The 18718-nt window shown below is 45.5% G+C and overlaps 1 protein-coding gene across 1 annotated transcript in view; it reads left to right on the top strand.

The window, feature by feature from the left end:
- ARPIN (actin related protein 2/3 complex inhibitor) overlaps window positions 1-18718 on the top strand; it is a 49335-nt gene that overhangs the window by 23569 nt on the left and 7048 nt on the right. Inside the window, exons 3-4 of the mRNA XM_044279509.1 lie at window positions 16346-16478; window positions 18214-18420. Of these exons, the coding sequence (XP_044135444.1) occupies window positions 16346-16478; window positions 18214-18420 (340 nt within the window). The remainder of the gene's footprint in view (window positions 1-16345; window positions 16479-18213; window positions 18421-18718) is intronic.

The raw sequence follows: 18718 nt of genomic DNA on the forward strand, positions 1-18718 counted from the left end.
AATTTGTATTGTCGTGTCTGCGTGAATGGAGGAGAGCATGTAAACGTCACGCTTGTCTCTCCATTTCACCGCGAGCAGTTCTTCGTTACACAATGCGGCCCTCTCCCCCCTTGCAAGACGGGTGCTAACGAGCCGTTGGGGGAAGCCCGCGCGACTAGTTCGCGCGGTACCACAGGCGCCAATCCGTTCTAGAAACAAATGCCTAAAGAGGGCCACACTTGTGTAGAAATTGTCCACATAAAGATGGTACCCCTTGCCGAATAAGGGTGACACCAAGTCCCAAACTGTCTTCCCACTGCTCCCCAGGTAGTCAGGGCAACCGACCGGCTCCAGGGTCTGATCTTTTCCCTCATAGACCCGAAATTTGTGGGTATAGCCTGTGGCCCTTTCACAGAGCTTATACAATTTGACCCCATACCGGGCGCGCTTGCTTGGGATGTATTGTTTGAAGCCAAGGCGCCCGGTAAAATGTATCAGGGACTCGTCTATGCAGATGTTTTGCTCAGGGGTATACAAATCTGCAAATTTCAGGTTGAAATGGTCTATGAGGGGCCGAATTTTGTGGAGCCGGTCAAAAGCAGGGTGGCCCCTGGGACGGGAGGCGGTGTTGTCACTAAAGTGCAGGAAACGCAGGATGACCTCAAATCGTGTCCTGGACATAGCAGCAGAGAACATGGGCATGTGATGAATCGGGTTCGTGGACCAATATGACCGCAATTCATGCTTTTTTGTCAGGCCCATGTTGAGGAGGAGGCCCAGAAAAGTTTTAAATTCGGAAACTTGGACTGGTTTCCACCGGAAAGGCTGGGCATAAAAGCTTCCCGGGTTAGCGGTGATAAATTGTATGGCATACCTGTTTGTCTCTGCCACGACTAAGTCTAAAAGCTCTGCAGTCAAGAACAGCTCAAAAAATCCCAGGGCCGAATCGATCTGAGCTGTCTCAACCCGAACTCCAGACTGGGCAGTGAAAGGGAAAACTACGGGTGCGGCTGAAGTTGGGGACTGCCAATCAGGGTTTGCCAGCACCTCTGGGATTCTAGGGGCTCTACGGGCACGTCTTTGCGGTGGCTGCGACGGGGTCACTACTGCACGTGCCACCGTACCAGCTTCAACTGCCCTTCTGGTGCTCGCTACTTCACCAGGTTGTACGGCAGTGCTGGTACTAGGTCCAGGAAGGGCTGGGCTGCTGGTGTATGCCTCACCACGTAATCCGACAGCACCAGCCCCACTCTGCTGCTCTTGAAGCGGATCCTGCGCAACCTGCGGTCTAGCGACACGGGGCCGGGTACGCCTGGTGCTATCAGGGACCTCAGCCTCCTCGTCCGAACTTTGGGTCAGAGAGCCACTGCTTTCTACAGGTTCGTATTCTGACTGGATTCATCAGATGAGGGTTCCCACTCCTCATCCGACTGGGTCAGAAGCCTGTAGGCCTCTTCAGAAGAATACCCCCTGTTAGACATGTGGGCAACTAAATTTCGGGGTATTCCTTGAGACTACCCAAGAAAAAAAAAGCAAGCCTGTCTTACAAATGGGAGGCTAGCGAAGTACCGGAGGCTGCTGCGGTTGATAAAAAATATCAAAACTGATTTTTTTATCGCCGCAGTGCGTGTAAAGTGAATGTGCAGCGATCAAAAAAAAAAAATTTTTTTTTGTCACTGCGGTGGGGCGGGCGTGGGTGTACGCACGTGTGGGCGACCGATCAGGCCTGATCGGGCAAACACTGCGTTTTGGGTGGAGGGAGAACTAAAGTGACACTAGTACTATTATAGATCTGACCGTGATCAGTTTTGATCACTTCCAGATACTATAAAAGTACAAATGCTGATTAGCGATACGCTAATCAGCGAATAACGGACTGCGGTGCGGTGGGCTGGGCGCTAACCGATCCCTAAACTACCTAACCAAGGGGCCTAAACTATACTGAAACCTAACGGTCAATACCAGTGAAAAAAAAAAGTGACAGTTTGCACTGATCACTTTTTTCCTTTCACTAGTGATTGACAGGGGCGATCAAAGGGGTGATCAAAGGGTTAATTGGGGTGATCTGGGGGCTAAGTGTGGTGTAGTGGGTACTCACAGTGATGTGTGCTCCTCTGCTCCTCTGCTGGAACCAACCGACCAAAAGAAGGAGCAGAGGAGCACAGCAGCCATATAACCCCATCATATTTACTAATATGTGGGGTTAAATGGCTGCTGATTGGATTTTTTAAAAATCAGCAGCCTGCCAGCCAATGATCGTGGCCGGCAGGCTGCTGACGAAATACTTTGCTTCGAAATGCCGGCCCGTGATGCGCATGCGCGGGCCGGCTGTGACGTAATCTCGCGTCTCGCGAGAAGACGCGCCGATGCGTCCAGGAGGAACAAATCAACCACCTCCCGGACGCATCGGTGCATACAGCGGTCGGGAGGTGGTTAAGCAGTAGGTCATTTTTTGATGACACATTCCCTTTTAAAAATGACAATGGGCAAACCCCTTATCAGATCACAGCATTGTAGGAATGCCCCTGCCCATTGTAGGAATGCCTCTGCCCTCTGCTTTTTCTTTTTTCCCAGAGTAACATCGGTGCTGTCCATGGTCTTAGTGGACAGCTCATATATACATTGACTTTAAAGTGTGTACTCGCACATGTGGTTTTCCAAGAACCTGATCTGTGGAGACACCAGGGCTGTGGAGTCGGTAGATAAATGCTCCGACTCCGACTCCTCAGTTTTTTGTACTTCCGACTCCCCGACTCCGACTCCTCTGTATTTAATATGCGAATGTATTTTATACATTCCTTGAAGGAAAGAAAGAAGTTCTTCTAAGCTCTTCTAGCACAGAGAGGTAGTTGGGCAGAAGCTGCTGCCTTCTCCTTTGTGTGCTGATCTTCTGCTGAAGACAGGGCAGTGGGAGGATCCAGGAAGGGACATTTATTTTAAAACATGATTTCCCTAGAAGAATCCCATAGTCATGTTTAAAGTTTAAGATAACATTCCGAGTTTACACGTTTTATAGCCTTAGCTGAATGACAGCAGTTTTTCCAATGGTTTACAGCAGGGATGTCAAACTCGTGGCCCTCCAGCTGTTGCAAAACTACAACTCCCATCATGCCTGGGCATACTACAGCTATCAGTGAATGATGGGAGTTGTAGTTTTGCAACACCTGGAGGGCCATGAGTTTGACATCCATGGTTTACAGCTTCAGTCTTGAACTATTGACCCTCCATTCCCTTCACTTATACAAGTGTCTCTAGTCCTGCAAAACACATATTTACTTAATCCCTTATCAGTGAGAGGCGAGGTAAACCATGGGCATTGTGTTCGCTGTAACATCAGAACACAACACAATGGAAAGTATATGTATTGCCACTCCTAATTGTGCATTGCGTGCCATATAGTGAAGCATATGAAAAGCATGCTTCTTCACATCACTGAACGCGTTTGTTTTGCGGTTACGTGAGGCACTGCATGCATTGGCCTTTATTCTTACAGTAGAGAAGTCATTAATTATAACTGTTTATGAATTCGGACATTTAAACTTGCTTTTTTATTTTTTTATTCCAATTTAAATTTTGTAGGAGTCGGAGTCGGTTCATTTTTTGCCGACTCCGACTCTGACTCCAGGTACCCAAAATTGACTCCGACTCCTCGACTCCGACTCCACAGCCCTGGGAGACACCATGGTAGTAGGGGTGGGCGATATGGCCTAAAATCTATATTGCGATATAATTTTAAGCATGTGTGATATGCGATATATATCGCAATATATTGTTTTCTATATTGGGGGGGGGTTTAAACTTTTTTTTTTTTTTTTTACTTTTTATTTCATAACTATTAGCCCCCTTAAGGGCTAGAACCCTTGTCATATTCACCCTAATAGGGCTCTATTAGGGTGGATAGGACTTTACACTCTCCCTGCTGCCCTGTGCTTTGTGCACACAACAGCAGGGTGCTGACCATGGCAGCCAGCCTCTGATGTAGCCCCCCAGCCTCTGATGTAGCCCCCAGCCTCTGATGTAGCCCCCCAGCCTCTGATGTAGCCCCCAGCCTCTCCCTCTTATCATCCCCCTCTGCTAACTCAAACCCACACCCTTTCCCAGTATTAATCATTGGTGGCAGTGGCCACAGGGTCCCCCTCCTCCCCCTCCATCATTGGAGGCGGTGGCAGTGGGGCCCCCCTCCCTCCCCAGTATTGATCATTGGTGGCAGGGGCCCCCTTCTTCCCCCACATCATTGGTGGCAGCAGCAGTTCCGATCGGAGTTCCAGCAGTGTAATGCTGGGGCTCCGATCAGTTGCCATGGCAGCCAGGACGCTACTGAAGTCCTAGCTGCCATGGTATGTCAGTGAGCAGCATGGTAGCATGCCCTATTTTGTCCTTGATTGTAGATTCCTCCAGTACATTATAGTCAGTGAAACCATGAAAACCACAGACACAACAAGGATGTCATGTTGTTTTTCCCTTCACCCATGACAGCACCACGATATAAGGATGCTGTCATGGGCTCTGGAAAAATCAAATTACCGGTAAGTAATCATAATTTTCATGACTGTGGAAATTCATTTTCCAAATGTCGGTGGAATATGGATGACACATAGAGGCAAGAAACTGATACACGGACCATCTATTTGAAATTGAAACACTTTAAGGGAGATTTAGCAAACTGGTGTAAAGTTGCTAAATCCACCAGTTTCAAATTCCACCTTTTCATTTTTCACAGCTCATTTGGAAAATGAAAGGTGGCATCTGATTGGTTGCTATGGGCACCTAAGCCAGTTCTACTTTACACCAGTTTGATAACTCTCTCCCTGTTGTAAATATCCATTAGGAAGTTATTCAGATTCTCTATCATTTTATTTATTTATTTTCTAGCATTTGCTGTGGAGTCTGAATATGTTTAGCTGATTATTAGCATATTCATATGCTCTGCAGTCCACAGATGACTCCGCTCTATCTATATACTCCTGTGGTGGACAGGGATCGGAGGGGTAATATGACTCCCGTTGTAGCGTATGAGGCCTCTACTGTATCTCTTCGTACCTCTGATTTCATACGGAGGCGTACAGAAGTAATTGTGTGCTCTACCTATGGAGCTATTATCTGCCAGAAGGAATGCTTTTAGGGAAGGGTAGTTCTGTACACATGGCACCCAACTGAGCCTGTATTACAATACACAAAGGCAGAGAAAAAAAAATGTCTGCCAGTCCGTAGTAATGGAGTGTAGGTTTGTTTCAGACTGTAATGATTTTTATTTTATTTTTTGCATATCCTTTTCTTCTCCCTCTCGGGTGTATTTTTATTGTTGATTCTCCAGTTCTTCTATTCTTTAGCAGCAATGTTCCGTGAATGGTGGTGAATTCTGCTCCTAATCTGCAGCTGGAATATTGATCAAGGACGGGAGTGAGGTCTATAGATTGCGCTAAGGAGGCTAGGTTTACCCGGATAGTCCTCTTTTATATTTCAGATGTCTTGCAGTCAGACGGCAGCATGTTTTATTGATTTATTTATTTTATTTTAGCCGCACAATTACATCTGCACAAGTTTGTAGACGGCGTGGTGAATAGCTAGGCTGCTGAGCTAGGAAGATCAATGGTCCTGCTAACAAGCAAGCGCTTGTCTGTTTCCTAGTGTTGTCTGATGTGTTCCTTTTAGTTTTTTTTCTTGCGGTTTGTTTTAGCTCTTTATTTTTATGTTCTTTTTATATGTATCATGCCTGTGCCTTCTGATGCCTAACAGGATGTAAAAGAGGCAGACATCAAGATGTTTTAAATGGAGTGTCTGTGTTCAGAGATAAAAATACATGCCCAGATTCGGGAGAAAAGAAGTCTTGGAATAGTCTTTCTCCCACTAAGGTTTTTGGACTGCTCAGACTGTCTGCAGCCTCACTGAGCCCCAGCGACTAATGACTTTTTAAAGCATAGAGTGATAACGGTACAGATTTCCGATGACGTGGTCGCTTTGGCAGAGACAATATTTGTGTAGTTCTCACTTCTAATACTTGCTATCTTCTTTCTTTAAGATGGAAAGAGGAATTGACACCTTCAGTAATCGGCTTGGATTCAGGCTGCTTTCCTCAGGGCACCTTTTCTCATGGCGTTTGATGCCGTTTTGCCGCTAGATCTAGGAGCGGATAAAAAAAAAAAAAGAGAAGTCTTTTCTTTATCCTTTCCCTTCCTTTACGAACACCTCCTGATGTTAGATTGTAAACTGCATGAAAGAGAATCGGCATGTGTGAAAGCACACAAGCGATATTAAAGGGATTCTGTCACCAGGTTTGGGGCTTGCACGGCTAGATCGCCGCTAGCATGTCCGCAATATATGTGTCCTATAGGGCTGTGTGGTTTTAATTTCTTTAAAAAAGGATTTTATAGATATGTAAATGAGTGTTGAATGTGTCCAAGGGGCGTACAGCGAACCTTACTGTGAAGGAACCCAGCACCGCCTATGTCTCCTCCTTTCATCGACGATAGATAGCCGTAATCTCGCGATGCGCAGTTCTTTTCCTGAGGCTGATGCCAGCACAGGGAAGGAACACTATACCGGCACTGCGCATGCGCGAGATTACGGCTATCTATCGTTGATGAAAGGAGGAGACATAGGCGGTGCTGGGCTCCTTCACAGGCGGGGGGCGTGGCTGGGCACAAGTAAGGTTCGTACAGCCCCTTGGACACATTCAACACTCATTTACATATCTATAAAATCCTGTTTTTAAATAAATTAAAACCACACAGCCCTATAGGACAGATATATTGAGGACATGCTAGCGGCGATCTAGCCGTGCATGTCCGTATCTCTATAGCACCAAACCTGGTGACAGAATCCCTTTAACCTTTTCCTGACATAGCTTTACCTTTCCAGAGCCATAACTTATTTTTCCAGTCACATAGCCGTATGAGGGCTTTTTTTTTTTTGTTTTGCGGAACAAGTTGTACTTTCTAATGGCAACATTTCATATTCTATAGGATGTAGTGAGAAGCTGGGAAAATTTCTAAATGGGGTGGAAATATAAAACTATTTTTTTTTTTTTTTTTTTTTTCCACGATGTTCCCTATGAGGTAAAAATTACATGTTGGCTTCATTCTGGGGGCCAGTACGATCATAGCAATAACTTTAAATAGTTTTTCTTGTGGTTTAATACAAAAATGAAAAAAAAAAAAAAAATTCCTTGCATCGCCATATTCTGACCCCCATAACTTTTTTATATTTACCTCTATGGAGATGTGTGAGGGCTCATTTTGCAGAGTTTTCCCTTTTATTTTTAGTACCCCTGGAGGACTTGAACATGCAGTCACCTAACTGCTTTTTTCATAGATTTACCATTGGAGCCTATGGGGAAATTGCTTTGTTCCCATCGCTAGGGGAAGCCTTCAGAAGGCCTAAGGCTGCCATAGCAACTGAACGGTTCTTGCAATCTTATCAAAATTGACTGTGGTATCTGAGGGGGTTAAAATTCCATGATCTGAGTTATCGCTGGTCACAGTCTGGTGCTGGGTGCCTGCTGTGTAAAACAACAGCCACTTGGCAGCTATAGTGCCCGCTCAGCTCCTGAGCGGGTGCCATCTTTAAAGACCCAACATCTGGTGTACATGTACGGCGGATTTTGGGAATGGGAAACTCATCCAAGTTCTGTCAGTGAGAAACTAATGTTTTTCCCCGAGTTTGCTTCAGTGTTTTCGGGGATTCCATGCAGATGTCATCCGTTTTTGATGCATTTTTCATGCACTTGAATATACATGTCATTACCACAGAACTACTGGCTAGGAAGCTGCTGCCTTCTCCTTTGTGTTCTGATCTTCTGCTGATGATGGGGCAGTGGGAGGATCCAGGAAGGGGCAGGGGAAGGGGCATTTATTTTAAAACATGATTTCCCTAGTAGAATCCCATAGTCATGTTTAAAGTGGTTCTGCACTTTCATTTAACTGATGATCTATCCTCTGGACACCCGTGACCCCCGCCGATCAGCTGTTTGAGAAGGCAGCGGCGCGGCCTTCTCACTGTTTACCGCCAGGCCGCCGGCCCACTGACGTCACGACTAGTATCACTGGCCTGGGAGCGGCTAAGCTCCATTCAATTGAACAGAGCTTAGCCTTGCCGACGCTAGTTGATACTAGTGACGTCAGTGGGCCGGCGGTAAATGGTGAGAAGGCCGCGGCGCTGCTGGAGTGCCGCTGCCTTCTCAAACAGCTGATCGGCGGGGGTCCCGGGTGTCGGACCCCCGCCGATCAGAAGCTGATGATCTATCCAGAGGATAGATCATCAGTTAAATGAAAGTGCAGAACCCCTTTAAGCTAACAATCTGAGTTTACAAGTTTTTATAGCCTTAGCTGAATGGCAGCAGTTTTTCAAATGGTTTACAGCTTCAGTCTTGAACTATTGACTATTCCCTTCACTTATACAAGTGTCTTTAGTCCTGCAAAAAACATATTTATTTAATCAGTTATCAGTTAACCATGGGCGTTGCGTTCCCTGTAACAGCGGAACACAACACAATGGAAGCTATAAGTATTGCCGCTCCTTAACTGTGCGTTCCGTGCCATATAGTGAAGCATATGAAAAGCTTGCTTCTTCACGGTCACTTAACGTGTTCGTTTTCCGGTAACGTGACGCACTGCATGCATCGGCCTTTATTCTTACAGTAGAGAAGTACCGTATTTTTCGCCCTATAAGACACACTTTTTCCCCAGTCGTCTCCATGACACCACATGCTGAGATTGACTCCCTCCTGATTGGACAGGAAAAACACAGAGAGGTTAAAACCCCCACCCCCTCCTCACATCACCAGTGTTTTTCCTGTCCCATCAGGATAAGGAAGCAGGAGAGGTGCACGGAGCTTGTTGGGCTCACCTGGAGTATCGTCTCATCCACAGGCCGAGGTCGGATCTGCAGTGCAGCTCTCCCTCCTCTGTTCGGTCAGGCCTGGGCTCGGGCACACACGTAGTGCCCCTGCGAAGATTCCCTCTGCGGCGGTCCAGGAGGGCTTGATGCAGAGGGAAGGAGGACGCGGCGGATCGGCGCTGAGATGCGTCCCTTCCGGCTGGCAGGCAGGTGACGTCAGACGCTAGGGGGCGGAGCAAGAACGCGCTGACGTCATCCACATGCGCCACAGGTCCTGAAGCGAGGGAACACCATAAAAACGCACAGGACCTGGGTAATGGCGCCCTGCTTAAGCGTGGCTCATACTAGGAGCATCTTTGGCGGTCGGGAGTCAAGATGAGCACCCCCCTCGCGCCGGGCTCTGGAACCGAGCCTGCATCAAACCCTGGGACAGTGAGTAACATGCTCTCAGGCATATGATTTGTATGGTGGGTTCAGTTTGCTCATCCTTTCCTCCCTTAACATTTTCAGGGAGAAAAGGATTCCACTTCGGCAGCCAAAAAAACCAAAAAATGTGGTATTTGCGGCAAGAGATTATCTAACACAGGATCCAAAGCCCTGTGTAAAGAATGTACAGCCAGTGTCATCAAGGCTGAGTCTTCTGGGTTAATTGAAGACATTAGAAAAGTGGTAAAAGAGGAGGTCCAGCTAGCCTTAGCTGCCAGAGAACCCACTCCCCCCAAAATTGCTCCCACTCAGGATTCCCGTAGTGTTAAATCACTCATCCTGGATTCCGACTCTGAGGGACTGGCGGTCTCAGACTCCGAATCGGTGCAAAAGCACCCAGGATCTTCAGACGAAGAGAGCGAATATAAGCGCTTCCTGTTCAATCCTGAAGATATTGAGGAACTTATCAGGGCCATCAGGGCCACCATTCAGATGGAGATGCCTAAAGCCCCTAAGTCTACCCAACAAGAAATATTTGGGGGTCTAGGGGAAAGAAAGAAGGCGTTTTTTCCGGTCCCTGATAGTGTACAAAAACTAATTCGATCAGAATGGGAAAAACCGGATAAAGGATCCTTTATCCCAAGGGGAATTAAGAGACGCTACCCCTTTAGCCAAGAGGATTGTACAGATTGGGAAACTATTCCAAAAACGGCCCTGCCGTTTGAGGACTCAGCACAGTTGAAAGATCCTCTAGACAGGAAAACGGAGAGTCTCTTGCGAAAGACCTGGGAGACTACGGCGGCCCTTCTCAAACCAGGCGTCGCCTCTACATGTGTGGCCAGAACACTGAACCTCTGGCTAGACCAGCTAGAGATACATCTGGTTAACAAAACGCCACGAGATCAAATCCTAGAGAGCTTGCCTCTACTAAAGATGGCAACCTCGTTCCTAGCAGACGCAGCAGCCGAATCAGTGAAACTATCTGCCCGTACAGCTGTTCTCTCAAATACTGCGAGAAGGGCATTATGGCTCAAAGCGTGGTCAGGAGACATCACATCTAAAAATAAATTAATCGCACTCCCCTTCCACGGTCAGTACGTCTTCGGTGAAGATTTGGACAAAATCCTAGACAACGCAACAAATAAAAAAAGGGGGTTTCCCGAGGAAAGATACAAACAAAAGAGACAGCCCTTTCGTGACCGATTTTTTTCAACCCGAAAATAAAAAAGATAAAGGGAAGACTGGGAGGTGGAGTTATGCGAAGGGAGGCAGAGGGAGAAGTTTCCTCTTCAACCCAAACCGGGCAGAGGCCTCCTCATCCAATAGCAAACAATGACGCTATACCTGTGGGGGGAAGACTCAGCTCCTTTCTAAAATCGTGGGAGCACGTAACAAACAGCAGGTGGATCTTAAGTATTATACAGGAGGGTTATCAGATAGATCTTCTTTCTCTCCCCCCACAGAAATACGTAGTCACTACCCTTCCCCCATCTCAAACTGTGACCTTAAAAAAAGATATAAAAAACCTATTAACCTTGGACGCCATAGAGCCAGTTCCAAAAAATCAGACAGGGCTGGGATTTTATTCCCGCCTCTTCATTATAAAAAAACCAAACGGGAAATCCAGGGTAATTATAAATCTGAAACATCTAAACAAATATGTAAGATATCAAAAATTCAAAATGGAGACCCTGAAGTCAGCAGTGAAGCTCTTGAAGAAGGACGCGGTGATGGCCACAATAGATTTAAGCGACGCTTATTATCATGTTCCAATTCACAGGTCGTCAAGGGAGTTTCTAAGGTTCGCAGTAAAATTGGAGGGAAACATTCAACATTTCCAGTTCAGGTGTCTCCCCTTCGGGATCTCTTCTGCCCCGAGGGTTTTTACCAAAATAATGGCGGAAGCCTTGACAACCTTGAGAGAAAAGGCAGTTTGTGTGATCCCCTATCTGGACGACCTACTGGTAGTGGCAGACAACATAGAGACCATGAAAAACCATCTCGGGTTAGTCCTGGGGCATCTACAGAACCTAGGTTGGATAATCAATTGGGAAAAATCGGATTTAATCCCATCCAAACTGAAAGATTTTCTGGGCATAACCTTAGACACAGTCTCCCAAAGATCTTTTCTGCCACCTCAAAAGATAGTAAAGCTTCAGTCAGCTTTGAGGAAGTTCAAGAAGGAGAAATTCTGTTCGATAAGACAGGCCATGAAGGTATTAGGGAGTCTGTCTGCTTGCATTCCGGCAGTAGCCTGGGCACAGTTCCATCTAAGACCACTCCAGAAATTTATCTTAGACAAATGGAACAGATCACAATTAACCCTAGAGAGGAGAATATTCTTAGATACAAAGACCAAAAAATCGCTAACTTGGTGGCTCAGCAGATCCAACCTAGAAAACGGGATTTTCTGGGCACAAGATCTCCCTCTAGTCATCACAACAGATGCCAGTCTCCACGGTTGGGGAGCGATCGTCCAGGGGAACTCCTACCAGGGAACATGGGGGAGTTACGTAAGTCAGCAATCCTCAAATTTCAAGGAGCTGAAGGCAGTGTGGGAAGCACTGAAACATACGAGTCGGCTGGCAGAAGGACGTCACGTCCTAGTCTACTCGGACAACGCTACAGCCGTGGCCTTCATCCAACACCAGGGAGGCACAAGGCATCACCTGTTACAGAACCTGGCGAACAAAATCTTTTCCTGGGCAGAAAGCAACATTCAATCTCTTTCAGCGGTTCATCTAAAGGGAGTATTAAACATTCAGGCCGATTACCTAAGCCGGCACAGACTAGACCCTGGGGAATGGATGTTAGCCCCAGAAGTCTTTCACTTAATCACAAAGAAATGGGGCAGGCCGACGATAGACCTGTTTGCATCCAGGAGAAATCGTCAGCTAAACCAGTTCTTCTCCCTCAACCCCAGGGATCATCCGGGGGCAGTAGACGCCTTCAATCAGAGCTGGACAACAAACCTAGTCTACGCATTCCCCCCATTTCCGCTTATCCCCAAAGTATTACAGAAGTTCCTGAAGGAGAGTTGTACACTAATACTGATAACCCCCTTCTGGCCCAAAAGAAGTTGGTTCTCCCTCTTGAAAGCCCTCAGCGTGGAAGCTCCTTTCCTTCTACCTCGGAGGCCGGACCTTCTAAGTCAGGGGCCCATCACTCACCCAGACCTGGAAATACTAAAATTATCAGCCTGGATTCTGAAGAATCCAACTTATTAAACTTCGGTTTATCAAAAAAAGTAGTGAACACCTTACTCCTTAGCAGGAAGCAGACTACCAACGATAAGTACCAAAAAATATGGAAGAAATTCGCGGATTGGTCTGGAACCTCCTTCAACCAGTTCAAAGCCAACATCTCACTAATCTTGGATTTTCTTCAAGAAGGGCTAGATTTAGGGCTATCCCCTAATACCCTTAGGGTCCAGGTATCGGCCTTAGGGGCACTATATAATACCAAGCTAACAGAACATCCCTGGATATCCAGATTCCTTAAAGCAGCAGATAGGATCAGACCTACGATTAAAAACATGGTGCCACCATGGAACCTTAATACGGTACTAGGGGGTCTAACCTCCAATCCATTTGAACCTCTGGACTCTATTCACATCAGATGGCTTACAATTAAAACTATATTTTTGGTGGCAATAACCTCAGCCAGAAGGGTCTGTGAGCTGCAGGCCTTGTCCATCCAAGAACCATTCCTTACAATATTTGAGGACAGATTAATTTTCAAATTAGATCCAACTTTCCTCCCCAAGGTAGTCTCGACCTTTCATAGGTCTCAGGACATTGTTCTCCCTTCATTCTGTAACGATCCGAAAAACGATCAGGAATCTACTTACCACACATTAGACGTCCGGAGAGCGGTATTAAAGTACCTGGACGCTACCAGTCTTTGGAGAATAGACAAAAATCTGTTTGTCCAATTTTCAGGTCCCAACAAGGGGAGGAAAGCGGCGAAAAGTTCCATCTCTAGATGGATTAAGATGGCCATTTCGGAAGCATACAAAGCTCAGGGAAAAGATGTCCCCGCTTCACTAAAGGCACATTCTACGAGAGGCATGGCCGCCTCCTGGGCGGAAAAAGCTTCAGCCTCCTTACAACAGATTTGCAGGGCAGCAACCTGGAAGAGAGCTCATACTTTCACTAAGCACTACAGGCTAGACTTAGCCGCTAATGATGACCTAAGATTCGGACGTAAGGTCCTGTCGGCAGTCGTCCCCCCCTAATGATATCTTTGATATTATCTCAGCATGTGGTGTCATGGAGACGACTGGGGAAATGAGTATTACACTCACCGGTAATCCGGTTTCCTGGAAGTCTCCATGACACCACATACATCCCACCCTTTGTTCTGCTGTTAGCTATTATCCTTTCATCCTGGGGTTCTTCGTTAAAATACACTGGTGATGTGAGGAGGGGGTGGGGGTTTTAACCTCTCTGTGTTTTTCCTGTCCAATCAGGAGGGAGTCAATCTCAGCATGTGGTGTCATGGAGACTTCCAGGAAACCGGATTACCGGTGAGTGTAATACTCATTTCCCCCCAAAAGTGTGTGTGTGGGGGGGAATAGCAGTGCGTCTTATGGGGGGGCGAATGCTGCGACCGTCCGGTGAATAGATTGAGAGGGAGGAGAGGCTGGAGGCCGGCATCTGTTTCTGTAATGGCAGCGGGGCCCGCTGCAGTCACTGTATTCTACTACACTGGTCCCCGCTCACTGTAGTATACGGTAATCATATCTAACTTGTGGGTATTGTTAAAGTATTCCAATCATCTTAAATCTAGCGCTGTACTACTAACTTCTTGGCAGTCAGGAGGCCGGAAGTTAGTAGTACATTTGTGAATTCTAAGTCGCATTGGCGACCATCTGGAGCCCTGTGTTATACAGTGTAATACATTCTAGTATGCGTGTAAAAGGGGCCTAAGTGTCAGGTGATCCCTAAGGGTACTTTCACGCTTAGGTTGTTTGATTCTGGCAGGCAGTTCCGATGCCTGAACTGCCTGCCTGATCAGGCAAACTAAGCAAACGCATGTCATTTTTTTTCTGACTGATCAGGCATTTTTACAGACTGATCAGGATCCTGATCAGTCTGAAAAATGCCTGATCATTCATAAAAATGCATTGCAATGCCTGATCCGTTTTTCCAGCGTCATCAGGCAAAACGGATCCGGTATTAATTTTAGGATCCCTCAATGCCGGATCCGTCAATGCGGCAATTTGAATCCCGGATCCGGCACTAATACATTCCTACGGGGAAAAAATGGCGGAATCGGCATTCAGGCAAGTGTTCAGTTTTTTTGGCCGGAGATAAAACCGTAGCATGCTGCGGTATTATCTCCGTCCTGAACAGTCAAAAAGACTGAACTGAAGACATCCTGATGCATCCTGAACGGATTGCTCTCCATTTAGAATGCATGGGGATAAAACTGATCAGTTCTTTTCCAGTATTGAGCCCCTAGGACGGAACTCTATGCCGGAAAAGAAAAACGCTAGTGTGAAAGTACCCTAATTTGAAGGAAATTGCCTTAGGGCTTGTTCACACGACCGTGCAGTTTTTTTGCGGTCCGCTGTCCACCTTGAGCATGGAGACGGACGTGTGAATGAGGTTTAAGAGATCGCCTTTGGAGCACCTGCGGATAATAAAAGCACATGTAAACATATGTTTGCCCTGTTTTTCATGGCCCCTAACTAGCACTAACAACTCACAGAATGAACATAACCCTGTTCACGGGAATATAATAGAATTAGGTCAATTGACAAACAAATTTCACAGAATTACCATCAATTCTAAAATTTCACTTTTAATAATCATAATTAAAATATTGGACCCTTTTGATACGGAAATAAACAATAAACAAAAATTAAATCCAAAAAGACTATATGTCGCTCTCCTTAGTTGCAGGAAGCCAAGTGGAATTGATAATCTAAAGAGGCAGTATCCCTAGTACTTCCCCTATTTTAGTGGCACTGCCTGAAAACGGAATAGCCGCCCCGATAGGGGCGATCCCGTATCTCGTACCTCCTAGAGATCCCTGTAGGACCCTGATAGGGGTGACAGATGGTGCTATTCCTAATTGGAGACCCGAACTAGTGTACATGTAAACCAAAAATAAAAAACAGCACATATAGAACAACCCTTCCCCCGTGTGGTGGAGGTCACAATACTCAGAGAAATCAGTGCAAGATTAAAGCATGAATTATGTACAGCGTCCCTACGCGTTTCGCCTTGTTGGTATTAGGCTCCTCAGGGGACAAAAAAACGTAACAGAGTGTCCTATACCATAGATGACAGCAAGAAAAAAAGATAAAGAGAAATATAAGTGACCGCAATAAATCTCACTCATCTAGAATGGTGGTCACTGATTCTGAATTCACATTTAGATATAGAGTAGGGGACTCCAGAGTTGGATAAAGGAACTAAATAAGTGCCACAAGACACGTCGATATTAATGGCGGACCCTCAGATTGCAATTCAATCCAGTCGCACCCTAATGATTGGATAGATAGCTATAATACACCCTCCCAGCTCATAGGAGTGTTAATCCAGCATTTAGGATAAAGAAAAATGACCCATATAGCATGTTTAGATAGATATATATATATATATATATATATATATATATACAGATGTAAGTACTATTATTAGCAAAAAATAGCAGCCATTATAGGTGCAAATATAATTTCATGATTGGAATATTTGGTGCCAGATATATAACAAGCGCATATAAAATCAAAAGACTTGCGTGTCCACAAGATGCCTGTACATGTGTACATGTGCGTACGGTGGATAGCTTCAGTGGGTTGTAGTGTGGCTCAAAGGAGGCTGGTAGTGCTAGCTTGCGGGGTCCCGGCGTGACCGATGTCAGGATGATGACGCGGCCGCTATTTTTTGCTAATAATAGTACTTATTATATAGATACATCTGTGTATGTATATATATATAATAATCTAAACATGCTATATGGGTCATTTTTCTTTATCCTAAATTCTGTGAAATTTCCCTAACTAGCACTGTCAGAAGTTTTGATAGACTCCTTTTAAAGACTGTCATTTGGTTTTCTATATGACTGTCCCTTTTCTTGTCTTGTGGTATTGCAGGAACGCTGGTACATTCTTTACGTAAGACCAAACAAGATACACCGGAGGAAGTTTGACAGTAAGGGAAATGAAATTGAGCCTAGCTTCAGTGACACTAAGAAGGTGAACACAGGCTTTCTCTTGTCTTCTTACAGTAGGTATTACATATATATTTTTTATTCAATTATAGCACTATAGAACACTGAAAGATAAGTGTTTTCCATCAAATGTAACTGCTTTTAATTCTAATAAAACATATAGACATAAAGAAGAGATATGTGACCCCAAAACATATTATAGCAGTCAAGAGTAAGGAGAAGGGAATTGGCTGTCCCTAGATAACTTCAAGGAATTGTCTTAAAGGGGTATTCTCATCTCAGACAATGAGGGCATATCGCTAGGATAGGACCCACACCTACGAGAACTGAGCGGGGAAAGCTGTGGCTGAAGGACCCCGGATTTCCCGGGGTCCGTCCACCACCAAGCGCTGCTCCTATAGGAGTGAATGGGAGCGCACATGCGGCACCTGCTCCCCATAGAAATGATTGGGGGGCGGCTGCGCATGCGCAGTACGCCCTCTGTTCATTTCCCCGCTTTGTTCTCATTGTAGATGGGGGTCCGAGTGGTGGGACCCGCACCTATTAGACAATGGGGGCATATCCTAGTGATATGTCCCCATTGTCTGAGATGGGAAAACCCCTTTAAGGGTGTATTAGACTGGCAGATTGTCTCCTCCCGAGCAACACTTCCCTCCCAATCGCCTGCATGAAAATAATTCCTGTCTATATGCCCTAAGGCATGAACTCATAGAGAGGAGTCCTCAGCTTAGGAACAGCCATAACAGAGGGCAGATCTGTACAGGCAGCTCCACCAGTCCTTATATTACATAGACAGCCATTCATATGAATAGCTGCCAGGGGCATTTTAAAAGGGGGTGTCTCTCTAAAAGTTATCAACATTTTGAGGTCTGATATATTGGAACGTCCTGTGAAAATTGACTAATTGGACTATTTTCAAATACCCTTCTCCACAGGCAGCACAGGTATCCATTGATTTTGAAGTTGTTTCAGTTGGTAGAAGTTATCCCTATCCACAGGATAGGGGTTAACTATTAGATTAGTGACAGTCCTACCTCTGGGACCTCCATCGATCATAAGAATGTTAAGGGTAGAGTTGGGGATGTGTCCCTGCACAGTCTGACATTATCCAATCAGTGCTCCCAGTGTCAGACTGTGCAGGGACACACACCCAACCAGTAACACCCCTCTGTACCCTTACTGCAGACTGCTGGGAATTCACTTACAAACTTCTAGTGAACTTAAATAATAAAGGAACGGCACACCATGGAGTAATAAGAATAGATGCTGCAGAATTGGTATTACATGAGGACTGCAAGTAGTTACTAAAACAGGCATGTCGGGAGCGGTGACAAGTCCTCTTTAAATCTTCAACTGCCACCAGCTGTGACAGTTGTAGGGTAAGACCTGCATCAGAGAGGACATGCCCCGAGCTGCCAGGCTGAAATAAATCTAGCAGAGCAATTGGAGCAAAGAATGGGGAGATCTCTGGATCCATGTGAGGTTCAGGGCTGGTTCTAGCTTTGTTAGAAAGAGATTGTCATGTACTATATGATGATTTTCATTTTTTACATCATAATGAAAATCGGACATCATATAGTACATAATTTCTTTAAATATATCCATACACACACAGCCAAGAAGTAAAGCTAGTGCTGCAGTCAGAATATTGGACCTGGTATCATTTTAAATTAAAAAATGATACCGAGATCCATGCTGTAGCCGTAATACTTTATTATATATATCCTCTACTGTATTGAAATGCTCTATGAGGTATCATAATGGTTTACTTAACTATTTGTTCTTCACTAGAGGTGGAAGCAAAAGGTGAATCAGACAGACTGCAAACAGAGGATCTGAAACGTCTAATTCACAAGGAGGAGTTGATGAAAATCAGTCTGAAGTTCACCCCCAAAGATGGCGTCGCACTTTGGCTGCCAGAGGCTGAAATAGAGAAGACTGAACTGGAGTTTGGTGAACAGTTACGGGTGAAAACCTTGGGAGATGGACCATTTATATGTACGATTGTTGTTCTAGTAATACAGCATCTCTTTGTCTTGTGGAGTGTATCATAGTTGACTAACTTCAAGCTTCTCATGCACCCCCTAAGCTTTGTGGTTTGATGTCTCCGTACTGTAAAGCAGAGTGCACGACCTGTGTCACACTATGATTCCAAGCTGGGTCTGGGTCCCCAACCTAAAGAAGCAATTAAGGCAATACTGCTGCTGTGTTATGTATCTAGTGTAGGTTCCATATAGTGTTGAGCGAATCAAAGTCAAATGAATTTACTTTGATCCGAATTTCCCCCAAAAATTCT

The sequence above is a fragment of the Bufo gargarizans genome, chromosome 2 (genome assembly GCF_014858855.1).
Source record: "Bufo gargarizans isolate SCDJY-AF-19 chromosome 2, ASM1485885v1, whole genome shotgun sequence".
NCBI lineage: Eukaryota > Metazoa > Chordata > Amphibia > Anura > Bufonidae > Bufo > Bufo gargarizans.